This window comes from Salvelinus fontinalis, chromosome 28 (assembly GCF_029448725.1).
Source record: "Salvelinus fontinalis isolate EN_2023a chromosome 28, ASM2944872v1, whole genome shotgun sequence".
NCBI classification, from domain to species: Eukaryota; Metazoa; Chordata; class Actinopteri; order Salmoniformes; family Salmonidae; genus Salvelinus; species Salvelinus fontinalis.
Window position 1 is genome coordinate 2,106,802 of NC_074692.1, and position 27,447 is coordinate 2,134,248.

Consider the following 27,447-nt stretch of genomic DNA (forward strand, 5'->3'; position numbering starts at 1 on the left):
GAGCAGCAACACGGCCGGGTGGACTGGGGACAGCAAGGAGTCATCATGCCAGGTCGTCCTGAGGCATGGTCCTAGGGCTCAGGTCCTCCGAGAGAGAGAAAGAAAGAGAGAAAGAGAGAATTAGAGAGAGCATACTTAAATTCACACAGGACACCGGATAAGACAGGAAGTACTCCAGATATAACAAACTGACCCTAGCCCACCGACACATAAACTACTGCAGCATAAATATTGGAGGCTGAGACAGGAGAGGTCAGGAGACACTGTGGCCCCATCCGATGATACCCCCGGACAGGGCCAAACAGGAAGGATATAACCCCACCCACTTTGCCAAAGCACAGCCCCCACACCACTAGAGGGATATCTTCAACCACCAACTTACCATCCCGAGACAAGGCAGAGTATAGCCCACAAAGATTTCCGCCACGGCACAACCCAAGGGGGGGCACCAACCCAGACAGGAAGATAACGTCATTGACTCAACCCACTCAAGTGACGCACCACTCCTGGGGACGGCATGAAAGAGCACCAGTAAGCCAGTGACTCAGCCCCTGTAATAGGGTTAGAGGCAGAGAATCTCAGTGGAGAGAGGGGAACCGGCCAGTCAGAGACAGCAAGGGCGGTTCGTTGCTCCAGAGCCTTCCGTTCACCTTCACACTCCTGGGCCAGACTACACTCAATCATATGACCTACTGAAGAGATGAGTCTTCAGTAAAGACTTAAAGGTTGAGACCGAGTCTGCGTCTCTCACATCGGTAGGCAGACCATTCCATAAAAATTGAGATCTATAGGAGAAAGCCCTGCCGCCAGCTGTTTGCTTAGAAATTCTAGGGACAATTAGGAGGCCTGCGTCTTGTGACCGTAGCATACGTGTAGGTATGTACGGCAGGACCAACTCGGAAAGATAGGTAGGAGCAAGCCCATGTAATGCTTTGTAGGTTAGCAGTAAAACCTTGAAATCAGCCCTTGCCTTAACAGGAAGCCAGTGTAGGGAGGCTAGCACTGGAGTAATATGCTAAAAATTTTGGGTTCTAGTCAGGATTCTAGCAGCCGTATTTAACACTAACTGAAGTTTATTTAGTGCTTTATCCGGGTAGCCGGAAAGTAGAGCATTGCAGAAGTCTAATCTAGAAGTAATAAAAGCATGGATTAATTGAGTACCAGCACCCAGGGGCACAACTTTCACTGGGGACGTGGGGATTCTGAAATTGCCTTTTTGAGTTTTATCATTGGAATGTGATACAAAACGAGTAGGGTGTTCTTTAGGACCATGCGGACGCCTCCGAGCGTCGGGTAGGCTGTTTGAAGTGTTTATCTGACTGGATTAAAAAAATATATATATGCAAAAAGAATGTCCCGCTCACTTCTAAAACCAAAGTTGTGCCCCTGCCAGCACTTATTTCAGACCAAGTCAAGCACTGGGTTTCACCCCCTAGAAGATTAGGCTAGCTTATGCATTCAATATAAATGTAATTATTTAAAGTAGCTCATAAAACAAGTTCATTTCGTATTGATATTTTGGGGAAACAGAACAAGTGAAATGTGCAAGAATAAAGTTACAAAAATTATTCAATGCTGTATGGTAAGTTATTTGAATTATTATTTAGACTATCATGTTAGACTTAAAGTTTAGTGTTAAAAAACAACACATTACATCCTTATAACACTAATAAATAAAAACACAAATTGTCTTGTTGTAGATTTGGCCATACAATTTATAATATTCACCCATTCCATACAGCTTTCATACCCCAATTTGAGAAGTCACCTAGACATTTCTTTGAAGCGACATCTGGTGGAGTAAAATGTTTTGATTTCCTATTGTCCCCTCTGGACTCGTCGCCTGATGTTGATTCAAGCCGTGCATTTATGTTTCCTCACTCACGTTAATTTAAACTTGTTAGGGCTAAGGTCCTTTATTCTCAATTTCCGCCTGACTGATGTGCCCAAAGTAAACTGCCTGTTGCTCCGGCCCTGAAGCCAGGATATGCATATAATTGGTACAATTCGAAAGAAGACACTTTGACGTTTGTAGAAATGTTAAAATAATGTAGGAGACTATAGCACAATTTATATGATAGGAGAAAATCCAAAGAAAAACCAAACAGATTTTTTTTTGAGAGCCCATGCTCTTACAATGGAAAGTTAAGGGACATTCTGAAATCTAGCTCTCAGGGTGCAATTCCTATGGCTTCCACTGTGTTTCAGCACTCAATATTCAAGGTTTCAGGCTTGTTACTACCAAAATGAGGAAGAATAATACGTTTTACCACAGGGATACAGACTTGGAAATTTGTGTATGCGCGCGCGAAGAAGAGGACCTGCTAATAACGTTTTCCTATTGAACATACTTCTTTCCGTATGAAATATTATAGTTTAATTACATTTTAGGGTATCTGAGGATTTAATAGAAACATATTTTGAGGGGAAGAGGGGAAGATTTTTGCATTCCTATCTTGGCATGTTGAACGAGTGGATTACTCAAATCAACGGCGCCAACTAAACAGGCTTTTTGGGATATCAAGAAGGATTTTATATAACAAAATGACACTACATGTTATAGCTGGGACCCTTTGGACAAATCAGAGGAAGATTTTCAAAAAGTAAGTGAATATTTAATCGCTATTTGTGAATTCATGAAACCTGTGCCGGTGGGAAAATATTTTGATGTGGGGCGCCATCCTCAAACAATCGCATGGCATGCTTTCGTGGTAAAGCTTATTGTAAATCGGACAGTGCAGTTAGATTAACAAGAATTTAAGCTTTTAACCGATATAAGACACTTGAATGTTCCTAAATGTTTAATATCCATCATTTTTATGATTGTTTATTTGAATTGCGCGCCCTTCAGTTTCACCAGAAGTTGTCCCGCTAGCGGGACACCCATCCTTATTCACAAACATTCTACAGACATGCCAATGCCAACACAGATAAACTGGCATCAGTTTACCCTCAAAAAGGTATTCCAGCCAATAGAGAATCTGTTCAACATAAATGTATTCATTCAAACACTGAAATCGAGGATAAACAATTGGATAAAATAAGGAGCTTTTTAAATTTGTTTAATTAAGTGACATATAGGTTCCTCTGTATCTCCTGCTTATTTCATGTTAGCTAATTTATTGAAAATTAAATACAGAAATTTCTCATTTACGTAAGTATTAACAGTACGAGTCAAGACAGCCATTTTGAAGTTTTTCCATAGATTTTCCAGCTGATTTGAGTCAGAACTGTAACTAGGCCACTGAGAAACATTCAATGTTGTCTTGGTAAGCAACTCCAGTGTAGATGTGGACTTGTGTTTTAGGTTATTGTCCTGCTGAAAGGTGAATTTGTCTCCCAGTGTCTATTGGAAAGCAGACAACATTTTGCCTGTGCTAATAGCTTTATTCCTTTCCTTTTTATCCCCAAAAAACCTCCCTAGTTCTTGCCAATGACAAGCATATCCATAACATGATGCAGCCACCACCATACTTGAAAATATGATGAGTGATACTGAGTGATGTATTGTATTGGATTTGCACCAAACATAACCCTTTGTATTCAGGACAAAAAGTGAATTTCTTTCCTCCATTTTTTGCAGTATTACCTAAGTGCGTGGTTGCAAACAGGATTTTGGAATATATGTATTCTATACATGCTTCCTTCTTTTCACTCTGTTGGTTAGTTTTGTGGAGTAACTACAATGTTGTTGATCCATCCTCAGTTCTCATATCACAACCATCAAACTATTTAACTGTTTTAAAATCACGATTGGCTTCATTGTGAAATCCCTGAGCAGTTTTCTTCCTCTCCAGCAACTGAGTTAGGAAGGATGCCTGTATCTTTGTAGTGACTGGGTATAATTAATAACTTCCCCATGCTCAAAGGGACATTCAGCATCTGCTTTTTTTTATTTTTTTTTACACTTATACCAATCGGTGCCCTTCTTTGCGAATCATTGAAAAACCTCCCTGGTCTTTGTGGTTGAATATGTGCTTGAAATGTAGTACTCCATTGAGGGACCTTACAGATATTTGAAATGTCTCATCCGATAATTTGACATACTCCAAATATCATGTCATTAAAAAGGGAAATGTAACTAGGTATATAACCAGTAAGTACAAAAATGATCTCCTAGTGTCAGAGAAATTGATGTAATAATAATATAATAATGAGTAAATTACAACTGATCATCTTTCACCCAGCAACAGTGAGGGTTAGTCATAATCACATCTGTATCACCACCTCCAGCCTCACAGTCCATCCTTCTCTAGAAGAAATCAATAAAAGAGTATAGTTTAGCCAGGTCACAGATCTTGTTGTTGTTCCTTGTCCTACATGACAAGTAACACAACAGTGTTGTCTGAAGCTACCAGGTTAGGATGGTGTGACCAGGAAAGAAAAAACGCAAAAATATCTCGATATTCCATTATTGAAAATCATATATATATATATTTTTAAAGGTACTAATGATAATACTTTGCGTTAAATCTGGCTAAATGTCACAAATGAACAAAATTCCACTGAGATGTGGCTTTAGCAAAAACAAAAGGCAGAGATGAAGGCAGAGGGTACTCTGTCATTATTAGACGGACCAATATTGTGTGTCGAATTGTCAATGACAGGCTTGGGAGGAAAATCATAAGGCACAGGTTAAAGAGAAAGAACAATTTCCAAAATATGTAATCCATGGCATGAGCATAATCATTGTGGTTTAAAGAAATAATGAAACCGTGTTCATTCTTCAATGGTTCCCATTTCAAGACTTCTGGTAAAACATCATAAAATTCATATTTTCAACAATGTACAGTACGAGTCAAAAGTTTGGACACAACTACTAATTCCAGGGTTTAAACTATTTTGTACATTGTAGAATAATAGTGAAGACATCAAAACGATGAAAACTACATAGTAACCAAAGAAATGTGAAACAAATCACGCAGTCTCCTCTGAACTGTTGATGTTGAGATGTATCTATTACTTGAACTCTGTGAAGCATTTATTTGGACTGTAATCTGAGGTGCAGTTAACTCTAATGAACTTAACTCTGGCTCTTCCTTTCTTGTGGCGGTCCTCATGAGAGCCAGTTTCATCCTAAGGCTTGATCGTTCTTGCGACTGCACATGAAGAAACTTTCAAAGTGCTTGAAATTTTCCGGATTGACTGACCTTCATGTCTTAAAGTAATGATGGACTGTCGTTTCTCTTTGCTTATTTGAGCTGTTCTTGCTATAATACGGACTTGTTTTTTTACCAAATTGGGCTATCTTCTCTATACCACCCCTACCATGACACAACACAACTGATTGGCTCAAACGCAATAAGAAATGTACTTTTAATTAACAAGGCACACCTGTTCATTGAAATGCATTCCAGGTGACTACCTCATGAAGCTGGTTGAGAGAATGCCAACAGTGTGCAAAGCTGTCATCAAGGCAAAGGGTGGCTACTTTGAAGAATCTCAAATATAGATAATATTTTGTAGAAATGTCATGACTTCCACCGAAGGTGGCTCCTCTTCCTGTTCGGGCGGCGCTCGGCGGTCGTCGTCACCGGTCTACTAGCTGCCACCGATTCACTTTTCTTTTTCTGTTGGTTATGTCTGTATTGGTTTCACCTGTTTCTTGTTTGGGGGTTGTTTCAGGGCTATTTAAGCCTTTTATGCCCTCCTGCTTTTGTGCGGGCTTGTTCTCTGTTTTGTTTGTGGATGGTTATGTTTTATATTTTCCGGACTGTTTGGTGTCCTGTTTTGGGTCGGTCATTATTTTCGCCTGTTGTTTTGGCGTGACCATTTACTTACCGAAATAAATATGTTTTTTCCCGAAACCTCTGCTCTCTGCGCCTGACTCCACACCCACCACTCCTAGCTACGTGACAAGAAAATAGAAAAACCCTTGAATGAGTAGGTGTGTCCAAACTTTTGACTGGTACTGTACGTACCGATATACTGATTTCTATCATCTGTCAGACATACTCAATTCAATAACATTCAGGGGTCATCCTTTGTGTATAGAAAAATGGTAGAAAACAACAATGATATAAAATGTGATAAAATAGTTGATTCAATTGTAGTTTAAGATTTAAAAAATACAAAATAACCAGAAATGTGTAAATACAAAGCTTTTCTTTGAAATACCATACTCTCACATACAATTAAGTGACAGTAAAGTCATATGACAACACATCATACTACCGATGGCCCATGACAGCTAAAACTACCAGGAAAGTGCTGCTTTTAGCAAACCAGCCAGCTTCCCAGACTGCCCCAAGACAGCGTTTGGAATTACAAGGGCACACTCTCACATTAAAATCAAGGTATTTTGGGGTGAAACAATTGTGCGAGGTGACAAGTACCCTTTCTAATGTTGGGCTGTGAGGTGGGAGGGGCACCTAACTAGCTCTGAAGCCACTCCACCCTCAGTTCAGCAACCTATTTTCTGTACCAGTCGTGAAATTGGGAGAAGCAAAATTCAGGAGAGAGACGCACCCCTACTGCGCGGAGGCACATGCGGAGGCCTGACCACATCGCCCCCTCCGTTCCCATTTCTGTTCCCCTCCCACGGCACACCAGAGGGGGGGCACTCTGCGCACCCATTGACCTGAGCAGAGGGCTTACTATCTTTAGAATTTCCTGAAAGGAGTTGCACCTCCTCCTGAAGGCTGTGGGTATGAGTCTCCCCCTGTGCGACAGCTGAACCTGTAACCAGGGAAGAGGGCACCAGGGCAGCACTGGATGATGTTCCTGATTTGGAGCGTGCCACCACCACAACCTTCCTGGAGGACTTGGGCATGCCCTGCAGCCGTCCAGGCGCATCCTGGATCTCCTCCAGCTCCCACACCACCAGGCGCATGTAGCCGAAGCTGGCTCGTGACACAGCTTTCATCCAAGATTCCATGGCTGCCTGGTTCTCCGCCGCCATCTTGTAGACACACACCTTGGCGCAGTCAAACTTGATGGTAAAGGCGAGCTCTTCAGCTGATTTGCAGAGCATCATGGTGCAGGCCTCCAACACGATGACGCCGTTGGGTTCCTGGCTCTCACACTCCTCAAAGTAGAATAGCATGTTGCCCTTCAGGATGAACCAGCGCCTGTGGTAGGCTGTGTTCCACTCCCCCTTCTTGAACAGAAAACCCATCATGTCTGGCGGCGAGCAGCAGGTGGCATAGTGAGCCACACTACATTCGTTCAGCTTCATTACTCTCCCTCCACAGGGGAGTCCTTAATAATAGAACAAGTACAATACAGCATCTGGTTACTAGTCAAACTCATCAATAAGATGATGTATGAATTATTTAGGTAATCATCTTTCACAATACGGTTTAGAAGCGTCTAGGATTAGACTACTGTAAACAAACGTCCTGTCTACCCATTTGTAGGTTACAAGTAGTGTAGTGCAACGTCTTGAATTATTTGGATTTGTTTACGAGATGCCTGGGGTCATGCAAGAGGTCACTGTAATGGTCTCTGCTAGCAAGATCCGCACTTAGCCTAATGGCATTGCCGTAATACGATTGGACAGGTGAAGGCGAGTGCTCTGCCACATACAGTAGCTTTCACATGTCCAGACAAGTCTTTTCAGTGATGCATTTTTTAAGTATTAGGCTACTACAGGGTTCGGGTGCAAAAATGTGCTTTTACATTTAACAGCATTTTCAGTCAATTAGTGCCTCAAAGACTGGATGTAGATGAGGGGTATCCTCATAGGTCTATCTCATATCCAGTAAGTGAATCCTTCACAGTCCAGGTTAACCTCACAACAGCCTTGGAACTCAGAATTCAACATCCCTCCTCTCGCCTTTTGCTGGAGTTGAAATAGAAAATAGTATACTGCAAAATATTACACTGAATCAGCTGTGTGGTGCTACGGCAAAAACCAAAACATGCACACCTTGGGGTCCCCAGGACCGCATTTGGGATTACGCTGAATTAGAATAAAGGTTAGGGTAAGGGACAGGGCTAAGGCTAGGGTACTGGTTAAATTTAGGGTTAGAATAAGGGTTAAGGTTATGGTTAGAGCTACGGTTAGTAGTAGATAGTTAAGGGAGTATGCTAGGCACATAATCAGCGTAATAAATACACCCCAGTGTTAGCTAGTCAATCCAACCAGGGAAAGTAGAAAAAAGACAACGGTCACAAAAAAACTATAGTTTGCTGCCCCTACTATCTGCCTAGCTAAATGTTTTTGGTCCAGACAGTAAACTTCAGCAAGTGCAGTTTGCTCACCGTAAAACAGGGTAGCCTACTTTATGATACGTTGGTAATATTTATATATATATTTTTTTAAATTGGGTATGACAGTTGTCCCATGTCCATCAGGGTTTTTTTTTCTCATACCTTGCAGTGTTGTTGAAGCCAGAGGCGGAAGAGGGAACGAGACATCAGACCTCTGGGGGTCAACATCCCACTCCCAATCTTTTTCTGTTTCAATGGAAGTCTCTCCTCTCCTTCCTTAATCCAAAGACCAATACCTGGATAAGTGCTTGAGGAGTGTGTCAATTGGAAAAGGCTATACGGACAGAATTTATTTTAAAAATGTGGTTAGGGTAAGGGTTAGGGTCAGAGTTAAGGGTTTGGTTAAGGTTAGGGTAAGGGTCCGTTTTAGGTTTATGCAAGTTGGTTTGAAAAAAGACTAAAGTCGATGTCCACACCCCCGTGGAATTGTAATAAGCACAATAAAATGTAAAAACATAGAGATACGTTTTTTTGTATTGGATTCATCTTAATCAACCACATCCTGATCGCTCTGGAGCAGGTTTTTGTCAAGAATCCTTCTGTACTTTGCTCTGTTCATCTTTCCCTCAATCCTGCCTAGTCTCCCAGTCCCTGCCGCTGAAAAACATCCCCACAGCATGATGTTACCACCACCATGCTTCACCGTAGTGATGGTGCCAGCTTTCCTCCAGACTTGAAGCTTGGCATTCAGGCCAAAGAGTTAAATATTGATTTCATCAGACCAGAGAATCTTGTTTCTCATAGTCTGAGAGTCCTTTAGGTGCCTTTTGGCAAACTCCAAGTGGGCTGTCATGTGCCTTTTACTGAGGAGGGGCTTCCATCTGGCTCTCTAGCATAAAGGCCTGATTGGTGGAGTGCTGCAGAGATGGTTGTCCTTCTGGAAGGCTCTCCCATCTCCACAAAGGAACTCTGGAGCTCTGTCAGAGTGACCATTGGGTTCTTGGTCACCTCCCTGACCAAGGGCCTTCGCACCTCGATTTCTGAGTTTGGCCGGGCGGCCAGCTCTAGGATGGGTGTAACGGTCCTGACCAGTTTTATGTTGTTTTTGTATGTGTAATTGGTCAGGGCGTTAGTTTTGGGTGGGCAGTCTATGTTATCTGTTTCTATGTTGGTTTTGGGTTGCCTGGTATGGCTCTTGATTAGAGGCAGGTGGTTTGCGTTTTCCTCTAATTAAGAGTCATATTTAGGTAGGGCGTTCTCACTGTTTGTTTGTGGGTGAGTGTCTTCCGTGTCTGTATGTTATTTCGTACCACACGGGACTGTTTCGGTTTATGTAGTCTGTTTCCATTTCGTGCGTTCTTCGTGTCTTTGTAAGTTCTCATGTTTAGGTCAGTCTACGTCGTTTGTTATTTTGTATCATTTCAAGTGTAGTTCGTGTTCGTTTTTTCGTCTTGTTTAATAAATATGTATTCAAACTTCGCTGCGCCTTGGTTCCCTCAATACTCCTCCTTTTCCGAAGAGGGAGAGGAGGAGGATCGCCGTTACAATGGGTCTTGGTGGTTCCAAACTTTTGCTCTCAAATCAACACTTTTTTATAGAAAAACAACTGAATTGGATGTTCTAAGTACACATAAATGCTTAAATCACATCACAAGACCACTTTTGAGGTCTGCAGAAAAAAACAAGAAATGTAGATTTTTTTAGTTGTGACCATTTAATTCAAGTGTGCAGGCACGTTGCAATGTTGTTTGGTTAGCAGTGTTTCTGTAGCGCACATGAGATGGAGTTTGCAAAACAAATGGCCACTGGATTGACGCAAAGAATCATGATATTCTGCCAGGTAAGCAAAGGCTACTTTGTAGCTAGAATCCTGACTAGAACCCAAAAATGTGATCATATTACTCCAGTGCTAGCCTCCCCGCACTGGCTTCCTGTTAAGGATAGGGCTGATTTCAAAGTTTAACTGCTAACCTACAAAGCATTACATAGGCTCGCTCCTACCCATCTCTCCAAGTTGGTCCTGCCGTACATACCGACACGTACGCTACGGTCACAAGATGCAGGCCTCCTTATTGTCCCTAGATTTTCTAAGCAAACAGCTGGAGGCAGGGCTTTCTCCTATAGAGCTCAATTTTTATGGAATGATCTGCCTATCCGTGTGAGAGACGCAGACTCGGTCTCGACCTTTAAGTCCTTACTGAAGACTCATCTCTTCAGTAGGTCCTATGATTGAATGTAGTCTGGCTCAGGGGTGCGAAGGTGAACGGCAAGGCACTGGAGCGACGAACTGCCCTTGCTGTCTCTGCCTGGCCGGCTTCCACTGGGACTCTCTGCTTTTGACCCTATTACGGAGTCTGAGTCACTGGCTTACTAGTGCTCTTCCATGCAGTCCCTAGGAGGGGTGCGTTACTTGAGTGGGTTGAGTCACAGACGTGATCTTCCTGTTCTGTTTTGTGCCCCCTCGGGCTCGTGAGGTGAAGTGGAGGAGGTATTCAGGGGCTATACTCAGCCTGGTCTCAGAGTTGTAAGTTGAAGGTCTGTTAATATCCGTCAGGTGGTGTGGAGGCTGTGCTTTGGCAAAGTGGGTGGGATTATATCCTGCCTGGTTGGCCCTGTCTGGGGGTATCGTTGGATGTGGCCATAGTGTCCTCCGACCCACCCATCTTAGTCTCCAGTATCTATGCTGCAATAGTCCTTGTGCTGTGGGGCTAGGGTCAGTCTGTTATATCAGGTGTAATTCTCCTGTCTTATCTGGTGTCCTGTGTGAATTTAAGTATGCTCCCTATAATTCTATCTCTCTCCCTCTCTCCCTCCCCTACCGGACGACCTGAGCCCTAGGATCATGCTTCAGGACTACCTGGCCTGATGACTTCTGCCTGTCCCCAGTCCACCTGGTCGTGCTGCTGCTACAGTTTCAACTGTTCTGCGTGAACTATCTTAATTTATCCACCATCTTTGGTCGATGCGTCAAGTATGGGTAACTGCTTGGGGAAAATTACGTACCTTCCATGAGAGGGGGCAAACATTTCAAGATGACATTGTTAGCAGAAAACAGGATCCCTTATTATAGTGAATAGAAAAATCGCAGTCTTCGTGGTCAATCTTCATGTAAATAAAAACAAAAATTGGAAGACAATCACGGTACCAATAATTGCTTATAATACACCAGTTATAAGTCCTTGAACTGATGATTTTAAAAATCGCACACAGAAGTAGTTATAAGGATATCTTTGTTGCTAATGGCAGCCTGCAGTGCCCCGGTCGGCCTTCAACTTGAGTTACTCAATGAGAGGAGGCAGCACTGAGCTAGCCTGCAACTTGACTTCCTGGAGTAGCTCAAACTGCGCATGTTATGTCTCCGTGAGACGCCGTCTTAACCGACTTCATTTGGCTTCAATGCGCTATTGAGTCTTCCCATAGGAACGAATGGTGTCACGTGATCGATGGCTTTGTCCATTCATATATACACAGTCATTGGACTCGTTTGAGTGGTAAGGCGAAAGCAACTGACTTTAGACAAAAGACAAGGAGTGAAGTCGGTGGAAGTTACATTGAAGGTCTACTTGGGACAGTGGATGGATCACACAAGCCCATGGTTCATGCAATACAATAATTAAAATATCTATTCTGTTTTTCTTCCTTTTGCCTCTTATGTTTGAGATTGAGATAATGACATTGTAGTAGCTTGCTGTAATAGTTACTTTTTCATTTGACCTACAGAGGGTGATATACTGTAGGTCATTGACCTTTCAAAAAGCTTTGACATGTAAAATCAACACAATAAACACACATACTTGAAATGATCCTGTAATTCACATATTAAAAGTCCACAAAGTATAAAGACTAACATAAGTGCAAAGTGCAAATTATTTATAAAGATGTGGACATGTACATTGTTTTCCCGACACGTCATTGACAACGTTTGTTTTGTTACGTTCCATCCTCTTCAAAGCGAAGTCATTAGTGGTCCAGAGAGACAAGGACACACAGTCACAAAGTCCACATCAGCTAAGGGTGGGCAAAAGTGAGGTGCACTCCAGTTTGTTGAAGAGGCAGCATGTCTCAACAGCCTCTCCAGTAAATGCATAGGAGACCACAGTGATGACAGGATGAGGTGGAAGAAGAATCAGTCGTGCATTCATTCAGCATCATGCCTCCTCTGATGAGCACAACAATGTACTGTATTTGGTTTAATCTAGTTTGCTTTCATGTGCTACGCATTTTTTGACACCCCTGTAACATAACGATAACATGTTTGTTCTTTAAAATCTATATAAATACTCTCTCACTATAGAAATAGAATATCCACATATGCCCTGCAGAGATACATGTATTTCAAAAGTGTGACAGTCTTCTTCAAAATACTACTCTCATCCCATGGAATATCAAAAATATTAGATTATTTTATGTTAAAATCTCTGTAGAAAATGACTCTAAATATATACAAATACAATTTGATGCAAATGATTCTGTCTTTGAGAGTTGTTTAAAGCTGTATGCCATATCTTTGCAAGTAACTTGCATGACATTGAACATACATAGATTTCAATATGCACAACATATTCAGAACACAAATGAGTGACCAGCCTCCATTACAATTTCTGAGGCATTCAACTTGCCTCATATTGTATGTTGGATTTGCAAAAGGACACATTTATGTTTTTCACACCCTACCACAGTATAGACGTTAGAGGACCATGTTGCGGCTTCTATCTTCAGAGCAGTCACTGCAGATTACCAGATTTCACTGGATGTTTATGTCAAATATGTTATCTTCAAGGCAAATATAGCACAATTCACAGAGCTAAAAACGGTAACCGAGTGGGTCTTTTCTTGTTCAAATTATGGCTTTAAAATATTGACCATGTTTTTTTCTCTCTCGCGCACGCTCTCTCTCTCTTGCCCTCTCAACAGGAGTTGAGACTGTTATGAGTAGAATTCCACCTGGAAGAGTTCTCCGAATGCTGGGGACATCAGTTTAACCTATGACTAAACAGAAAATCTTAATTTCAGTTGTAAATGAACCAGTCCCACTTGGACACAATGTTTTCATCTTATTTTTCCATTACATTTGAACTTCTGCCATACTTCTCCGTGAGTAAGACTATGACTTGAGGACTTCCAATGTTCTCTCTCTGTGAGGATGAATTATTTGGCCATGGCTCGGGGGTTCTGGGGGATGTTCTGTCAGAGGTAGGGGGCATCGTTCTCAGTGACTGTATGATGAAGTGTAGTTGATCAGCTTAATGTCAGCGAAGGCTGTTTCCACTCTTACCCAGAAGGACCTGCAGGGGAAACAAGGAAAACACATGCATATGAGCATTCTGACAATAAGAGGGAAATGCAATTGAACTTGCATAAACAGCTGCAGCTATGGGAATGAAGAGATTAAAAAAAGAACATGACCACAATTCAAATAAACGTTTTTTTGTCAGACATTGTTGCACAATTCCTTTCAGAGCATTCAAGGCTGCATTGTACACCTTTTTTTTCATCTAATCACAAAAGAGTGAACAAAATAGAACATTCTCTTATAAAACATGCACATGCAGCAACAGAATAATAGCCAACATCAATAATCCTGTATGTTGTTGGAACCTAACAGTTTGTAACTCACAGATGTTGGTCAACTTGAATGCTTTGTACTTGGACTGAAGATTGGGCTGTCTTTATCTAATTGTCAGAGTCAAATGGCTTACATCAACGGTGATTACACATAACAGTATAATGTTGATAGTGTCCCTTTTTTTACAGTTTCTGTAAAGTTTAGGGGTGACATAAAAGGCCTAACTGTATTTCCTAAATGTGTGTGGTTTCATACATTCCTCATAGCCTCTTGGTCAATTCTTACACTTGACAAATTCTTGAGTGTATATCTGGACAGCTGTGTCACCATAGCTGTGATAGACAAGTCCAAATTGTAATATTGTTTTCCCTTAAAAAAAGGAGATGCAGCTGATGTCTCTCCTTTTAATAGTCTTCAAAGGGGCATAATAATCTCTGATTAAGTTGGCTTCACAACAACATTTCTCAAACTCATGCCCTCTCTCTCTCTCTCTCTGTCTCTCTCTCTCTCTGTCTCTCTCTCTCTCTCTCTCTCTCTCTCTCTCTCTCTCTCTCTCTCTCTCTCTCTCTCTCTCTCATCATTGCGATAGATATCTCTTTCTATGGCTCGTGTGGGCACACTCTTGTGGAAGCCCTTTTAAGGTTCTCACAACACTGATCTCTCAGCATTTCCTTTCAGTAGGCTATATTATGTATTTATGTATTTCCTGGAAATTGTTCTTAATTTGTTAGTTTTCAATAGCACTGTACTTCTTGATGAAGGTAAATACATTGATTTCATTTGATTTCTCTAGAATAAAATGTTTCTACTAATCTCATCAACAATGTGACCGAGCACACAAGCCTGACATTGCTACATCCTTCATGGCATTCCTAATTTTCTAAATGCTTGAATAAGCACAAATCCTTATCTAAATTGTGAACGCAGTTAGTAAGCTTGTCCAGTAGAGCAAAGAGATCATGCATTGAGTCACATCAACATAAAATTTCACGCCCCGCTTTTTGTCTTTTGTCTTTGTCTCACACACATTTCAAACACACGCTGCTTTTCCATGTCCGTTTTAGAGCATTGTCAACATTTGTGTTGGTACAAAGGCAGTATGAAAGATTGCTATCAGCATAGTAATAGCCTAGTCCTGCTCATTAGAAGCCTTGCTAGTAGGAGGTGCCCCTATTTCCATCCACCTCCAGGGTATGCCTAATTTAATTAATTCCAAAAGGGTTCTTTGGCTGTCCCCATAGGAGAACCCTTTTTGGTTTCAGGTTGAACCCTTTCGAGTTCCATGTAGAACCCTCTGTGGAAAAGGTAATTCATGAACCCAAAGGGTTTGACCTGGAACCCAAAAGGGTTCTTCCTAGAACCAAAAGGGTTCTACCTGGAACCAAAAAGGGTTCTTCAAAGGGTTCTCCTATGGGGACAGCAAAATAACCATTTTAGGTTCTAAATGTCTTTGTTTTCATACGTTTTGAATGGCATAATAACATAGTAAAGCCCTACCACATACACACATGGGTATGACTGTTTGACTACAGTTCTATTCATTTATGGGGTCAATTAAGACCAAAATACCAACATCTGATGAATGGTTATATACAGCCAGGTCCATAATTATTGGCAGCCTTAATCAAGATTAGCAAAAAAGACTGTATAAAATTAATAATACAAAAACGGAGCTACAGTGCCTTCAGAAAGTATTCACACCCCTTGACTTTTTTCCTATTTTTTTGTGTTGAACTTGAAATAGATTTAATTTTGATTTTTGTCACTGGCCTACAATACCCCATAATGTCAAAGTGAAATTACATTTTTACACATTTTTACAAATTCATTAAAAATGAAAAACTGAAATGTCTTGAGTCAAGTAATCAACACCTATACAGATTCAACCACAAAGACCAAGTAGGTTATCCAATGCCTCGCAAAGAAGGGCATCTATTGGTAGATGGGTAAAAATAAAAGATATTGAATATCCCTTTGAGCACGGTGAAGTTATTCATTACACTTGGAGAGTGTATCAATACACCCAGTCACTACAAATATACAGACGTCCTTCCTAACTCAGTTGCAAAGCACTTATTGCATTTCACAATGAGGCCAATGGTGACTTTAAAACAGTTACAGAGTTTAATGGTGATAGGAGAAAACTGAGGATGGATCGACAACATTGTAGTTACTCCACAATGCTCACCTAATTGACAGAGTGAAAAGAAGGAAGCCTGTATCGAATAAAAATATTCCAAAACATGCATCCTGTTTGCAACAAGGCACTAAAATAGTACTGCAAAAAATGTGGCAAATCAATTCACTTTTTGTCCTGAATACAAAGCGTTATGTTTGGGGCAAATCCAATACAACACATTACTGAGTACCACTCTCCATATTGTCAAGCATAGTGGTGGCTGTGTCATGCTTGTAATTGTTAAGGACTGGGGAGTTTTTCACAATAAACAAAAATGTATGGAATGGAGCTAAGCACTGGCAAAACCCCAGAGGAAAACCTGGTTCAGTCTGCTTTCCACCAGACACTGGGAGGTGAATTCACCTTTCAGCAGGAGAGGCCAAATCTACATTGGAGTTGCTTACCAAGAAGACAGTGGTCGGGTTACAGTTTTGACTTAAATCTGCTTGATAATCTATGGCAAGACTTGAAAATGGTTGTCTAGCAATGATCAAACAACCAACTTGACAGAGCTTGAAGAATTTTGAAAAGAATAAATGGGCAAATATTGTACAATCCAGGTGTGCAAAGCCCCTAGAGACTAACCCAGAAAGACTCACAGCTGTAATCGCTGCCAAAGGGGATTCTAACATGTATTGACTCAGGGGTGTGAATACTTATTATGTAAATGAGATATTTCTGTATTTTATTTTCAATAAATGTCCGAAGATTTCTAAGAACATGTTTTCACTTTGTCAGTATGGGCTATTGTGTGTAGCTGGGTGGACATGTATTTGTTTCGTTTAACCATTTTGAATTCAGGCTGTAACACAATAAAATGTGGAATAAGTTGAGGGGTATGAATACTTTCTGAATTGCTCAGAGAAAGACATTTTGTTCAACAAGAAATAAAAGCAAATCTCAAAAAGATAGGGGTCATAATGCTCCCCTTACAAGGATAACGACACAGCCGTTTTCTAAAATGTTTTATGAGATTAGGAGAACACGTTGGAAAGCTTCCTAGACCATTCCTCCATAGAGAATCATTCCAGATCCTTGATATCCTTCATCGGCTCATATGGACTGCCCTATTCAATTGAAACCACAGGTTTACAATGGGCTTTAAGTCCGGAGACTGAGAAGACCATTGCAAAATGTTGATTTTGTGGCCAATTAACTTTTTTTTTTGGAGAATACAATATAGCTCAGTATTTGTATCCTTCAAGTAAAGTGTGAGAGTGGAGCGATATTGATTGAGAAAAGGTATGACCTTATTGCCATACTGTCAGACAGAGTGTGTTGTGCAGCGGACGGATTTGAGGGAAGCTAGGTTTCTTGTTTAACCTAAGAGCATAAATTAATAACATGTTCTAACACAGCTTCCTGGTTCTTGAATCCCTTCAAAAATATGAGTCAATTTAACTTTACTTCTCTCAACCCAACCCTGCCAAACCCCCTTACACTCCAAGGACAGTTGTCGGTTGGCACTCACTCACCATTCATTCTCTCCGTGTGCATTATCTGTCTCTCTTTTTTCTCATTGTTTAGATAATCCACGTTTGACTGGAGTAGAAAGCTGGTCAAATAGAAATAGAACACTATAAATCATTTTGAAACGTTTAATTAAGGGTAATTAACATCAAACCGTTGTGGTGGTTGATTTTCAAACCGTTGTGGTGGTTGATTTTCGGAGGATGGTTTTCTGTGGTTTCAAGGTAGGGTTAGGATGAGGCACACAAGGCGAGTTTGCAGGAGGGAAACTATGGCTGACGCTGAGGCTGCCATTTTCCAACAGGAGCTGGGGTGGTGGTGAGGAGGAGGAGCACTGATGGACAGGGCTCATTTCATCAGTCAATTCTGTCTGTAAGTGTATATCTGTGTTATTGACGTCATATTGCAGGTCACAGTCAGGGCAGTACCCGTGATACTGGACCTTTTCACTGAATCGGACCCGCTCCCTGGTGGCCTGGTGGCATTTGCTCTCTTCATGCCGTAGCAAAGGCATGCGCGTACGTCCTTTCTCTGGAATACTATTTGAGATGCAGTACAATAAGTCTCTGTTTGGCTTCCCTGTGAAAACTTCATTGCGCATAAGAGTCCCGTTAGCCTTGGCTAGTAGGTTCCCTGATGGAGGATTCTTGTTGTTCTCCTCCGCTTTGATAGATGTCAGCCTGGGAGGCGGCAGAGGAGGGTGGGGCTTCTTCAGCACAGTCAGGACAGCAGGGCTGACAGACGGGGGCCTAAAGATAGCGTCGTCAGGGTAGATCTTGATCTTGTCAGTGCTGGAGGCTGTGGTGGTGGTGGTGGTGCTGCTACAGCTGCTGTTCAGGGTGTCTGTCTTGGAACTGTCCGTCATCGCCTCCTCCAGCTGTAGGTCACACGTGAGGGAGTCGATCTCATGCACAACCTGCACCAGTAGAAAGGAAAAAGAGCTATCACGGACAGTACTTATATTTAGCTTGACAGACATCAAAATAACAGACTATTAGAGTACAAAATACAGCAGCAGCCAAAATGTTACCGTATGAAGCACTTGTTGATGTGCAACCTGGCTATTAAAATAATGCATTATTATAATAACTTTTAACATTTGGTATTCTCAAGCCGGATTCACTTGCAACACAACAATATTATCTGATTCATTATGTATTTGTAAGGTAAGAGGAAACTACCCACACAACACACCAAATTGTATTCAGACTCAAAAGTGGGACCCTCTGGCTATGAATTAGCAGTACTAACTGGTTTAGATAAGAATTCATTCTGTGTGTATGCACTTACACATAGTGGACATATTTAATTTAAAATTGTTGAAAGCACATACTCTGCCTCCCATACATTCATGGTTGAGGTGATAATAATATACTACATAGTCAGTGTCGTAGTGAATGACTACATCTGCCCTGAGGTATCTTTACTAATTTGGACTAGAAATAAACCCGTATTACTGAAATGCATGCATCAAAAGACACAATGTTCAGAACTATTATGGATAGTCTGAAATGACTTTGTGACCCATAACTGACACAATACCTATTAAGACCAACGGAGATCATTTACATATCATGAAAACATTTCACTACTCACCACACAGTGGTAGTCAATACTTTGCCAAACCATGTCTGTGAACAGTATCCATACAGTATACCTTTTGAAAAATCATTTTGAAGTAATTAAAGACATTGATGTAATATTGAAGCAATATCCGCATATCTACATGTCATGGAATATTAAACTGTGGCTGGGCGAAAAGCTCCTGTAGAGTGAAATCTCCATGCACAGTCATAAATCGATCATTTAGTGGGCCACAAAAAAAAGAGTCACAGTATCCAGTGTCACATGCTGTAGGGCATGTTGATTCTCTCTCCGTGCCAAGCATCTGGATTCAGCTCCCCTTAAACATAGGCTTGAATCCAGCCAGTGTAGTGTGTGAGTTGCAGTAGATAACTGCATTTGAATGGGATTGACTGAAATCTTGTAATATGTCCTCTAGGTTGGTTGTTTTAGCAGTGTTGTTAGACTAACAGACGGTGTATGCTTCCCTGAATAGAACACACTGACCCTGCTACTATTCCAATCAAATACATTATTTCAGAGGTCACGTGTGCCGTATATCCATTTTAATTCAGGATGTAAGAAAAATCTTGCAAGTAGGTCTTATCCAAGTGACAACATGTCAGATAGGGGCGAGTATTTCAGCCCCAGCAAGCTGGACAGCTCTATTCTTACAAAAGCATATAGGTTGGCGACATCCACATGTCAAAGCACGTTAGACTGCGGGTTATGGAAGATGGTAGACAACAAGGATTATTATGATCAATGTGTTGAAATTAAAATAAAACAAAGAAAGCATGACATGAATGAATAAATGCAGTAAAATTGCAATTGTTATTCAGCTTAAATAACTTGGACCCAATGACAGCACTGTCAAAATCCTGATATTGTACAAAGGTGCCTGGAGAGAGCTGCTGTATATTTTGACAGGAGACAAATCTCATGGAAACAGCAGGCCTAGGCTAGACAGTATTAAGATGATGACATGAAATGCAAAACCATTCCGGGGAACTTCAAGATGAACAATTAATCATGAATCATTTGTGTGCTTAAATCAAAGCATGCGCTCCAAGGCGTTGTCATCCTCTGTATAGACAACCTGTCCTAAATATATTTCATGTTCACTGATAAGATATATTGTCACATATGATAGGCCAATGCAATGTTTGTAGGCCCTGGACTTAATTATTTATATCTGAGCCTTCAGATGTTTATTATAGAATAAGCTTGTTTTGCTCCCCACCAACAGAAAAACAATAGCCAAACCATACCAGCATGAAATAAAAAACAACATGTATGTTCATCTCAAACAGTCTAAAAGCCACTTAAGCCAGACATAAGGAAACCTATTCCACTAACCTCTTTGAGTTCCTTGGCCACATCCCTCAAGTCTCCCAGGATGGTCTCCAAATCCTTCATGATTGTCTTGATCTGCTTTTTTACTTTCACTTTGGAGACTACTCCTTCGGAAGATTCTGCATTTGATGTCCCTGACATTCTTCGTTGGCACAATGTCTTTTAAGGATCACTACTAAATCCTTTCGGCGAAGCAAGACCATTTTGTCGATGCATGTTATTGCTCAGTTTTCTTCACATTCCTATTGGCTACATCACGCAAGAATGTAGTGAAGTGCAGTGACAGCGTCCCGGCGAGCACGCCTGCGCAATAGAGCATAGCAAAACTACTATTATCTTAAGAAACATATACAATATAATGTTGCTGAAGAGGTGTTTGTCGACAGTCGCTCATGATCATTCCGCTGTTACCTTTCACATTTTCTCAAAAACTAAAATGCTGATAGTCACATTTCCTTGTGGCAAGCACTGCAAATTCACAATTTTGAAGATGCCTAGTCAGGTCCAGTATGATAACAGAATGATAAGGAACAAGGCAAATAGGATAGAACACAGCAATCGAATCCATGCCCAATAGTCTAATCATAACGGTCCGTTGGCTGCGCCAGGCATCCCCGTTGATCAGTTTCTCTCTCAAAAATATATTTATATTCTACACAACGACAGTCCGATATAGTATAGGTTAAATTCATAAACTGCAGTTACATTACTGAATAAATGACAAGTGAAAATCATTCCATTTTCACATTGCCTCTTCATCGAAGCCTCCATGGTGTTTGATAGCCGACGTCGGGGGAGAGAACGGTCTCTATACGGCTGCGCTTAGAGCTGTAGTCGCATGACACACGCGCACGCGCCGCAGAAGCAGATCACCTGGGGCCTCATTTATAAACCATGTGTACCATATGTACAAAATATACGCCAAAATGTGCGTGCGCCAGTTTTCACGCAGTTGGCATTTATAAAAAATGTACTTGACATGAGAATGTGCTCACATCCCAGCAAACTTTAGATCATGCGTACACACATCTACTATTGGCAAAAATAGCCTACTGTATTGCAAGCTGGCAAGTAAGTATTTTGTGCAAATGGGGGATATGATGAAAAGCTTATTCATAAACAACTGGGAAAAAATATGAACAAGAATGCAGCCATTTGCCATTAGGGAGTGAATACCATTTAATATAATAACGGTGACATGCAGTGGCAACCGGTCATTCAGCGCAGGAGGAGCAGAGCCGCACCTGTTTTGAGCTCTACCTTACCATTCTAGCAAAAATATATATAATAATAAATAAATAAAATATATATACAGTACCAGTCAAAAGTTTGGACACGCCTACTCATTGAAGGGTTTATCTTTAATAATAATATTTTTTAACATTGTTGAATAATAGTGAAGACATCAAACTATGAAATAATACATATGGAATCATGTAGTAACCAAAAAAGGTGTTTAACAAATCAAAATATATTTTACATTTGAGATTCTTCAAAGTAGCCACTCTTTGGCTTGATGACACCTTTGCACACTCCTGGTATTCTCTCAACCAGCTTCATGAGGTAGTCACCTGAAATGCATTTCAATATTTAAAGTTTTTTTTAATCTAACCTTTATTGAACAAGGCAAGTCAGTTAAGAACATTCTTATTTACAATGAAGGCCTACCGTCATTTTATTAGCAGGTGTACCTTGTTAAAAGTTCCTTGCAAAAGTCTGCATTTAACTGTTTGCAATACAAGAAAATAGCCTTACGCTTGAGTAAATTACGAATACCCCTGACATTAATTGAACAAAGAGATAAAGACATAAACTTCAACCAACAACCTTGTTATGCCAATATAAGCGTTTCCTAAGGAAATGTAACTCAAAAGGATTTCCATCCCATTATTAACCTCTCCAAAAAAAAAATATATATATTGGTCATAAAGTTCCAAAAGTATTCTTACTCCCACAAGGGGGAGACATTGTGTAGACTTCACAATAAGCAGTTATTCACCTATAGTTACACAGAACCCAAACCGGCTGCGCGCGTGCGCCATCGTGCATACATTTATGTTGTCCCCCCACACCAAATGCAATCACGACACGCAGGTTAAAATATCAAAACAAACTCTGAACCAATTACATTAATTTGGGGACAGGTCAAAAGGCATTAAACATGTATGGCAATTTAGCTAGCTAGCTTGCACATGCTAGCTAATTTGTCCTGGGGTGTAAATGTAAAATGTAAATGTAAATTTTGTATGTGGGGCGCTGTCCTCAGATAATTGCATGGTATGCTTTCGCCGTAAAGCCTTTTTGACATCTGACAACGCGGTGCGATTAACAAGAAGTCAAGCTTTTAAATGATGTAGAACACTTGTTTGTTCATGAAAGTTTAATATTACAATCTTGTAATTTAAATTTGGCGCGCTCCAGCTTCACCGGATGTTGTCGATTTTGATCCCGTTGACGGGATCTGTGCGCTAAGAGTTAACTGCTGGCTACTCTTCTTCCGTGGCTTAACCCAACCAGAAAAGGTCACAAGTGATTCCCTAAAAGCTGTCTGCATTCAAACATATTCTACTGTACAGAAAGTTCATGTCTTAATTAATTGATAGTGTCAGAATTAAATTACTTCACAATTAAAGTCAATTGTTGTTTTCCTCGGCTATAGAAGGTTGTAGCTCAGCCTCAGTGTCAAATAAATGAAACAATGATATCCCCATATGAATCGTTGTCACGTCTTCTCCGGGTGTTTGACAGCTTGTTTCTAGCATAAAGCATCACGGACCAAAGCGCTGTAAATAATCGGATCTGTTTTGAAATTTTCTTTTATAAAAGGTAGGCCTATGGCATACTCGCTCAAACCTCCTCAATTCGAGTCCTGATTTTAACTTCACAGCCCTTTACTGACACAGAGGCAGGCTATTTTAAAGAGTGCATGGTGGGTGGAGGAATTGGCCGGAAAATCTATGGATATAGCAGCCTATATCCTAATTCCGTTTGTCAAACAGGTAGACCTATCTCTTATTTCTTAGGAATAAATACGCCTCAACACAAAGCCCTCTTGTTCGTTGTTAGTAAAGTCTAATTTAAATGAAGAAGGTTGAAATGAATTATGCCTAGGCTACTCCAATTTGCCTACTTTCAGCACCATGAGCTTTCCATTTCTGATTGATTGTTCCGCGGCTGATGCTTCAAATTTCAGCACCACAAAGTAAGTTACTCGAATCTGTCTTATTGTGAAGTCAATAACTCTCTGATGACTATATAATGGGCAAGAAACATATTGTTTTTATTCAAATACATTATAGTAGTAGCAAGATATCAAAGTTGACTCGTTTTCATCTTTGCGCTCTCCTTCTCAAATGGAATAAAACATACGATATAGGCTAGTCCAAGGCAAGATATAGTTTTTTTTGGAATAGGCATAATCCCCCAAAATTTGTGGAAGAATTATTTGACTCTACTCCTGAACTGCCACGGTAGGGCTACTCAGCACAACATTGGGTATGCATTTACATTACATTTACATTTAAGTCATTTAGCAGACGCTCTTATCCAGAGCGACTTACAAATTGGTGCATTCACCTTATGTTATCCAGTGGAACAACCACTTTACAATAGTGCATCTAAATCTTTTAGGGGGGGGGGTTAGAAGGATTACTTTATCCTATCCTAGGTATTCCTTAAAGAGGTGGGGTTTCAGGTGTCTCCGGAAGGTGGTGATTGACTCCGCTGACCTGGCGTCGTGAGGGAGTTTGTTCCACCATTGGGGTGCCAGAGCAGTGAACAGTTTTGACTGGGCTGAGCGGGAACTGTACTTCCTCAGAGGTAGGGAGGCGAGCAGGCCAGAGGTGGATGAACGCAGTGCCCTTGTTTGGGTGTAGGGCCTGATCAGAGCCTGAAGGTACGGAGGTGCCGTTCCCCTCACAGCTCCGTAGGCAAGCACCATGGTCTTGTAGCGGATGCGAGCTTCAACTGGAAGCCAGTGGAGAGAGCGGAGGAGCGGGGTGACGTATGCGGCACAAAATAAAGTTTTGATCAGCAAGAGCAGAGCAGGCCGCAATATCCACTGCAGTGTGTAATGCAGCATAGTTTAATTTACACCATTCCAGCAGCTATCTTAGAAATATAACTTTGCTCCGTGCTTCTCCGAGCATGCACTTCATAGCCTGTAGGCTATGGATCATTTGATTGAGACCACACTAAATAGCCTGCTGAAAATCAGAGATGAGTGGCGGCATCGGGCACAACTAATTCTAAAACACTGAGAAATATCAAAATTGTATCAATTACAGATTACATGACCCTCCTCTGGTCTAGATAAAATATATATATATTAAACCCTACCCTTGACTGAAATTTAAAAAGTATGACCCTTCCCCATTTTCCTCCAAGTAAACATTCTGTAAATTTCGATCCATCGTTGAACATACAATTATGTATTTTACAGTTATAACGAAGGTGAAATCTTATAGTTAGTCGTTTTATAATTGTATTATACTATATTTAGAAAGCATATAAGTCATTTCAAGCCATTTTCATAGTTTTTTTTTATAGGAAATACATCCTATTTACCATACAGTATTTGTACTGTGCACTTGAGCCTTTCTTGAAGTATAAAGAATTACTAGTTATTGTTTATGGCCCTCTCATGATAAATAATTACTTTTAGGGATTACGTAGATTACATTTTTGATTACATTTAGTTACCTTGAATTAACCCAGTGTATCCCAAATGGTCCTCATGACCCTCATATTTGATCTAGGCATTCAAACACTAGCACACCTGATTCAACAATAGTGAAAACTGCTTTAACCAATAAGTGAGAGGTCGAAATATATCCAATTGTTATCAGGAAAGAAATGGGGGAGGGTCATGCTTTTTCAATTTCAGTCAGGGGGAGGGTTTAGTATTTTTTTATTTAGTCCAGGGGAGGGTCATGTCACTTATAATTTATTAAATGTCCTATTGCTCAGTGTTTGATCATTAGTTGCTTATTATATCTCGATGTGTGTCCGATGCTGCCCCTCATCCCTAACTCTCTGCTGGGCGCTAATATCAAGTGTGCCTATTGTGGTCTCAATCAAATGATCTATAGCCTCAAGGCCGGATTAATGCAGGTGTTTAACGGGGCCAAAGCCCCTGTGCCCAGGCTTGTGAGGGAACCAAGAGGCAGAAAAATTATTAATAATAATAATTAAGGAAATATATATTGTATATTATATATACATTATATATTACATACAGTACCAGTCAAAAGTTTGGAAACACTTACTCATTCAAGAATTTTTCTTTATTTTTACTATTTTCTACATTGTAGAATAATAATGAAGACATCAAAACTATGAAATAATACTTATGGAATCATGTATTAACCACAAAAGTGTTAAACAAATGAAAAATATATGTTATATTTGAAATTCTTCAAATAGCCACCCTTTGCCTTGATGACAGCTTTGCACACTCTTGGCATTCTCTCAAGCAGCTTCATGAGGTGTTAAAAGTGAATTTGTGGAATTTCTTTCCTTCTTAATTCCTTCTTAATGCGTTTGAGCCAATCAGTTGTGTTGTGACAAGGTAAGGGTGTTATACAGAAAATAGCCCTATTTGGTAAAAGACCAAGTCAAAATTATAGCAAAAACAGCTCAAATAAGCAAAGAGAAACGACAGTCCATCATTACTTTAAGACATGAAGGTCAGTCAATCTGAAAATGTCAAGAACTTTGAAAGTTTCTTCAAGTGCAGTCGCTAAAACCATCAAGCGCTATGATGAAACTGACAGAAGACGCAGACTTACCTCTGCTGTAGTGGATAAATTCATTAGTTACCAGCCTCAGAAATAGCAGCCCAAATAAATGTTTCACAGAGTTTCACAACTGCTGTGTCTTTGTGAGACGCAGAGTAAGTGAACGGATGATCTCCGCATGTGTGCTTCTCACTGTGAAGCATGGAGGATGAGGTTTGATGGTGTGGGGGTGCTTTGCTGGTGACACTGTCTGTGATTTATTTAGAATTCAAGGCACACTTAACCAGCACGGCTACCACAGCATAATGCAGCGATACGCCATCCCATCTGGTTTGTGCTTAGTGGGACTATCATTTGTTTTTCAACAGGACAATGACCCAACACACCTCCAGGCTATTTGACCAAGAAGGACTGTGATGGAGTGCTGCATCAGATGACCTGGCCTCCACAATCACCCGACCTCAACCCAATTGAGATGGTTTGGGATGAGTTGGATTGCAGAGTGAAGGAAAAGCAGCCAACAAGTGCTCAGCATATGTGGGAACTCATTTAAGACTGTTGGAAAAGCATTCCAGGTGAAGCTGGTTGAGAGAATGCCAAGTGTGTGCAAAGCTCTCATCAAGGCAAATGGTGGCTACTTTGAAGAATCTAAAATGTAAAATATATTTAGATTTTTTGAACACTTTTTTGATTACTACATGATTCCATATGTGTTATTTCATAGTTTTGATGTCTTCACTATTCTTCTACAATATAGAAAAAATAAAGAAAATCCCTTGAATGAGTAGGTGTGTCCAAACTTTTGACTGGTACTTTTTTGAACTAGGCACGTCAGTTAAGAACAAATTCTTATTTACAATGACAGCCTACCCTGGACGACGCTGGGCCGATTGTGCGCCGCCCTATGAGACTCCCAACCACGGCTGGATGTGATACATCCTGGATTCAAACCAGGAACTGTAGTGACACCTCTTGCACTAAGATGCAGTGCCTTAGACCACCACGCCACTCAGGAGCATATATTTTATATTTTTTTACTGCAACTGCCAACCACAGGAAGACTCAAGATCCTGCTCTCAATGAGTGTAGACAGCATTCTGCTGCCACTCTGCTAATCATCAGATGGGGGAGGAGAGGAGGTAGGGGTGCCCACGTGGGTAACTGGGGGCCCTGCCTTGATTGGGTTACTAGTTAATACAAAATAAAAAAATAATCCTCATTATAAATAAATGTGACTGGTCAATTGTGTGAGTCAGGGGCTGGGGCCCAAGAGGCAAAAAATATATAAATAAAATTACAGTGTTATAATTGTTCATCCAGCCACAGGAACCCGCTCTTAATGTTCAAAATACACCAGAGAGCACAATTTAGCTACAGAGGATCAATAGTTTATAAAAATAATTGCGTATTAAGTATTATGA

The 27,447-nt window shown here is 40.7% G+C and overlaps 2 protein-coding genes across 3 annotated transcripts; both read right to left on the bottom strand.

Annotated features, from left to right (window-relative positions):
- Nucleotides 1–6,451: 6,451 nt before the first annotated feature.
- On the bottom strand, nucleotides 6,452–7,177 carry LOC129825802 (sesquipedalian-1-like). The gene has a single exon (XM_055885943.1). The coding sequence runs from the start codon at nucleotides 7,175–7,177 to the stop codon at nucleotides 6,452–6,454; it is 726 nt and encodes a 241-aa protein (XP_055741918.1).
- A 4,768-nt stretch (nucleotides 7,178–11,945) lies between these two features.
- LOC129825947 (protein Largen-like) lies at nucleotides 11,946–21,116 on the bottom strand. Of its 2 annotated transcripts, XM_055886101.1 has the most exons (4): nucleotides 20,292–21,116; nucleotides 17,548–18,285; nucleotides 17,375–17,454; nucleotides 11,946–13,439 (listed from the first exon to the last, which is right to left on the bottom strand). In XM_055886101.1, exons 1-3 carry the CDS (start codon nucleotides 20,427–20,429, stop codon nucleotides 17,416–17,418), a joined length of 915 nt encoding a protein of 304 aa, XP_055742076.1. In that variant the 5' UTR covers nucleotides 20,430–21,116; the 3' UTR covers nucleotides 11,946–13,439; nucleotides 17,375–17,415. The 2 variants fall into 2 exon arrangements, with proteins under 2 accessions (XP_055742076.1, XP_055742077.1); XM_055886102.1 differs by lacking the exon at nucleotides 17,375–17,454 and having other exon boundaries at nucleotides 17,524–18,285; nucleotides 20,292–21,115.
- Nucleotides 21,117–27,447: the final 6,331 nt, after the last annotated feature.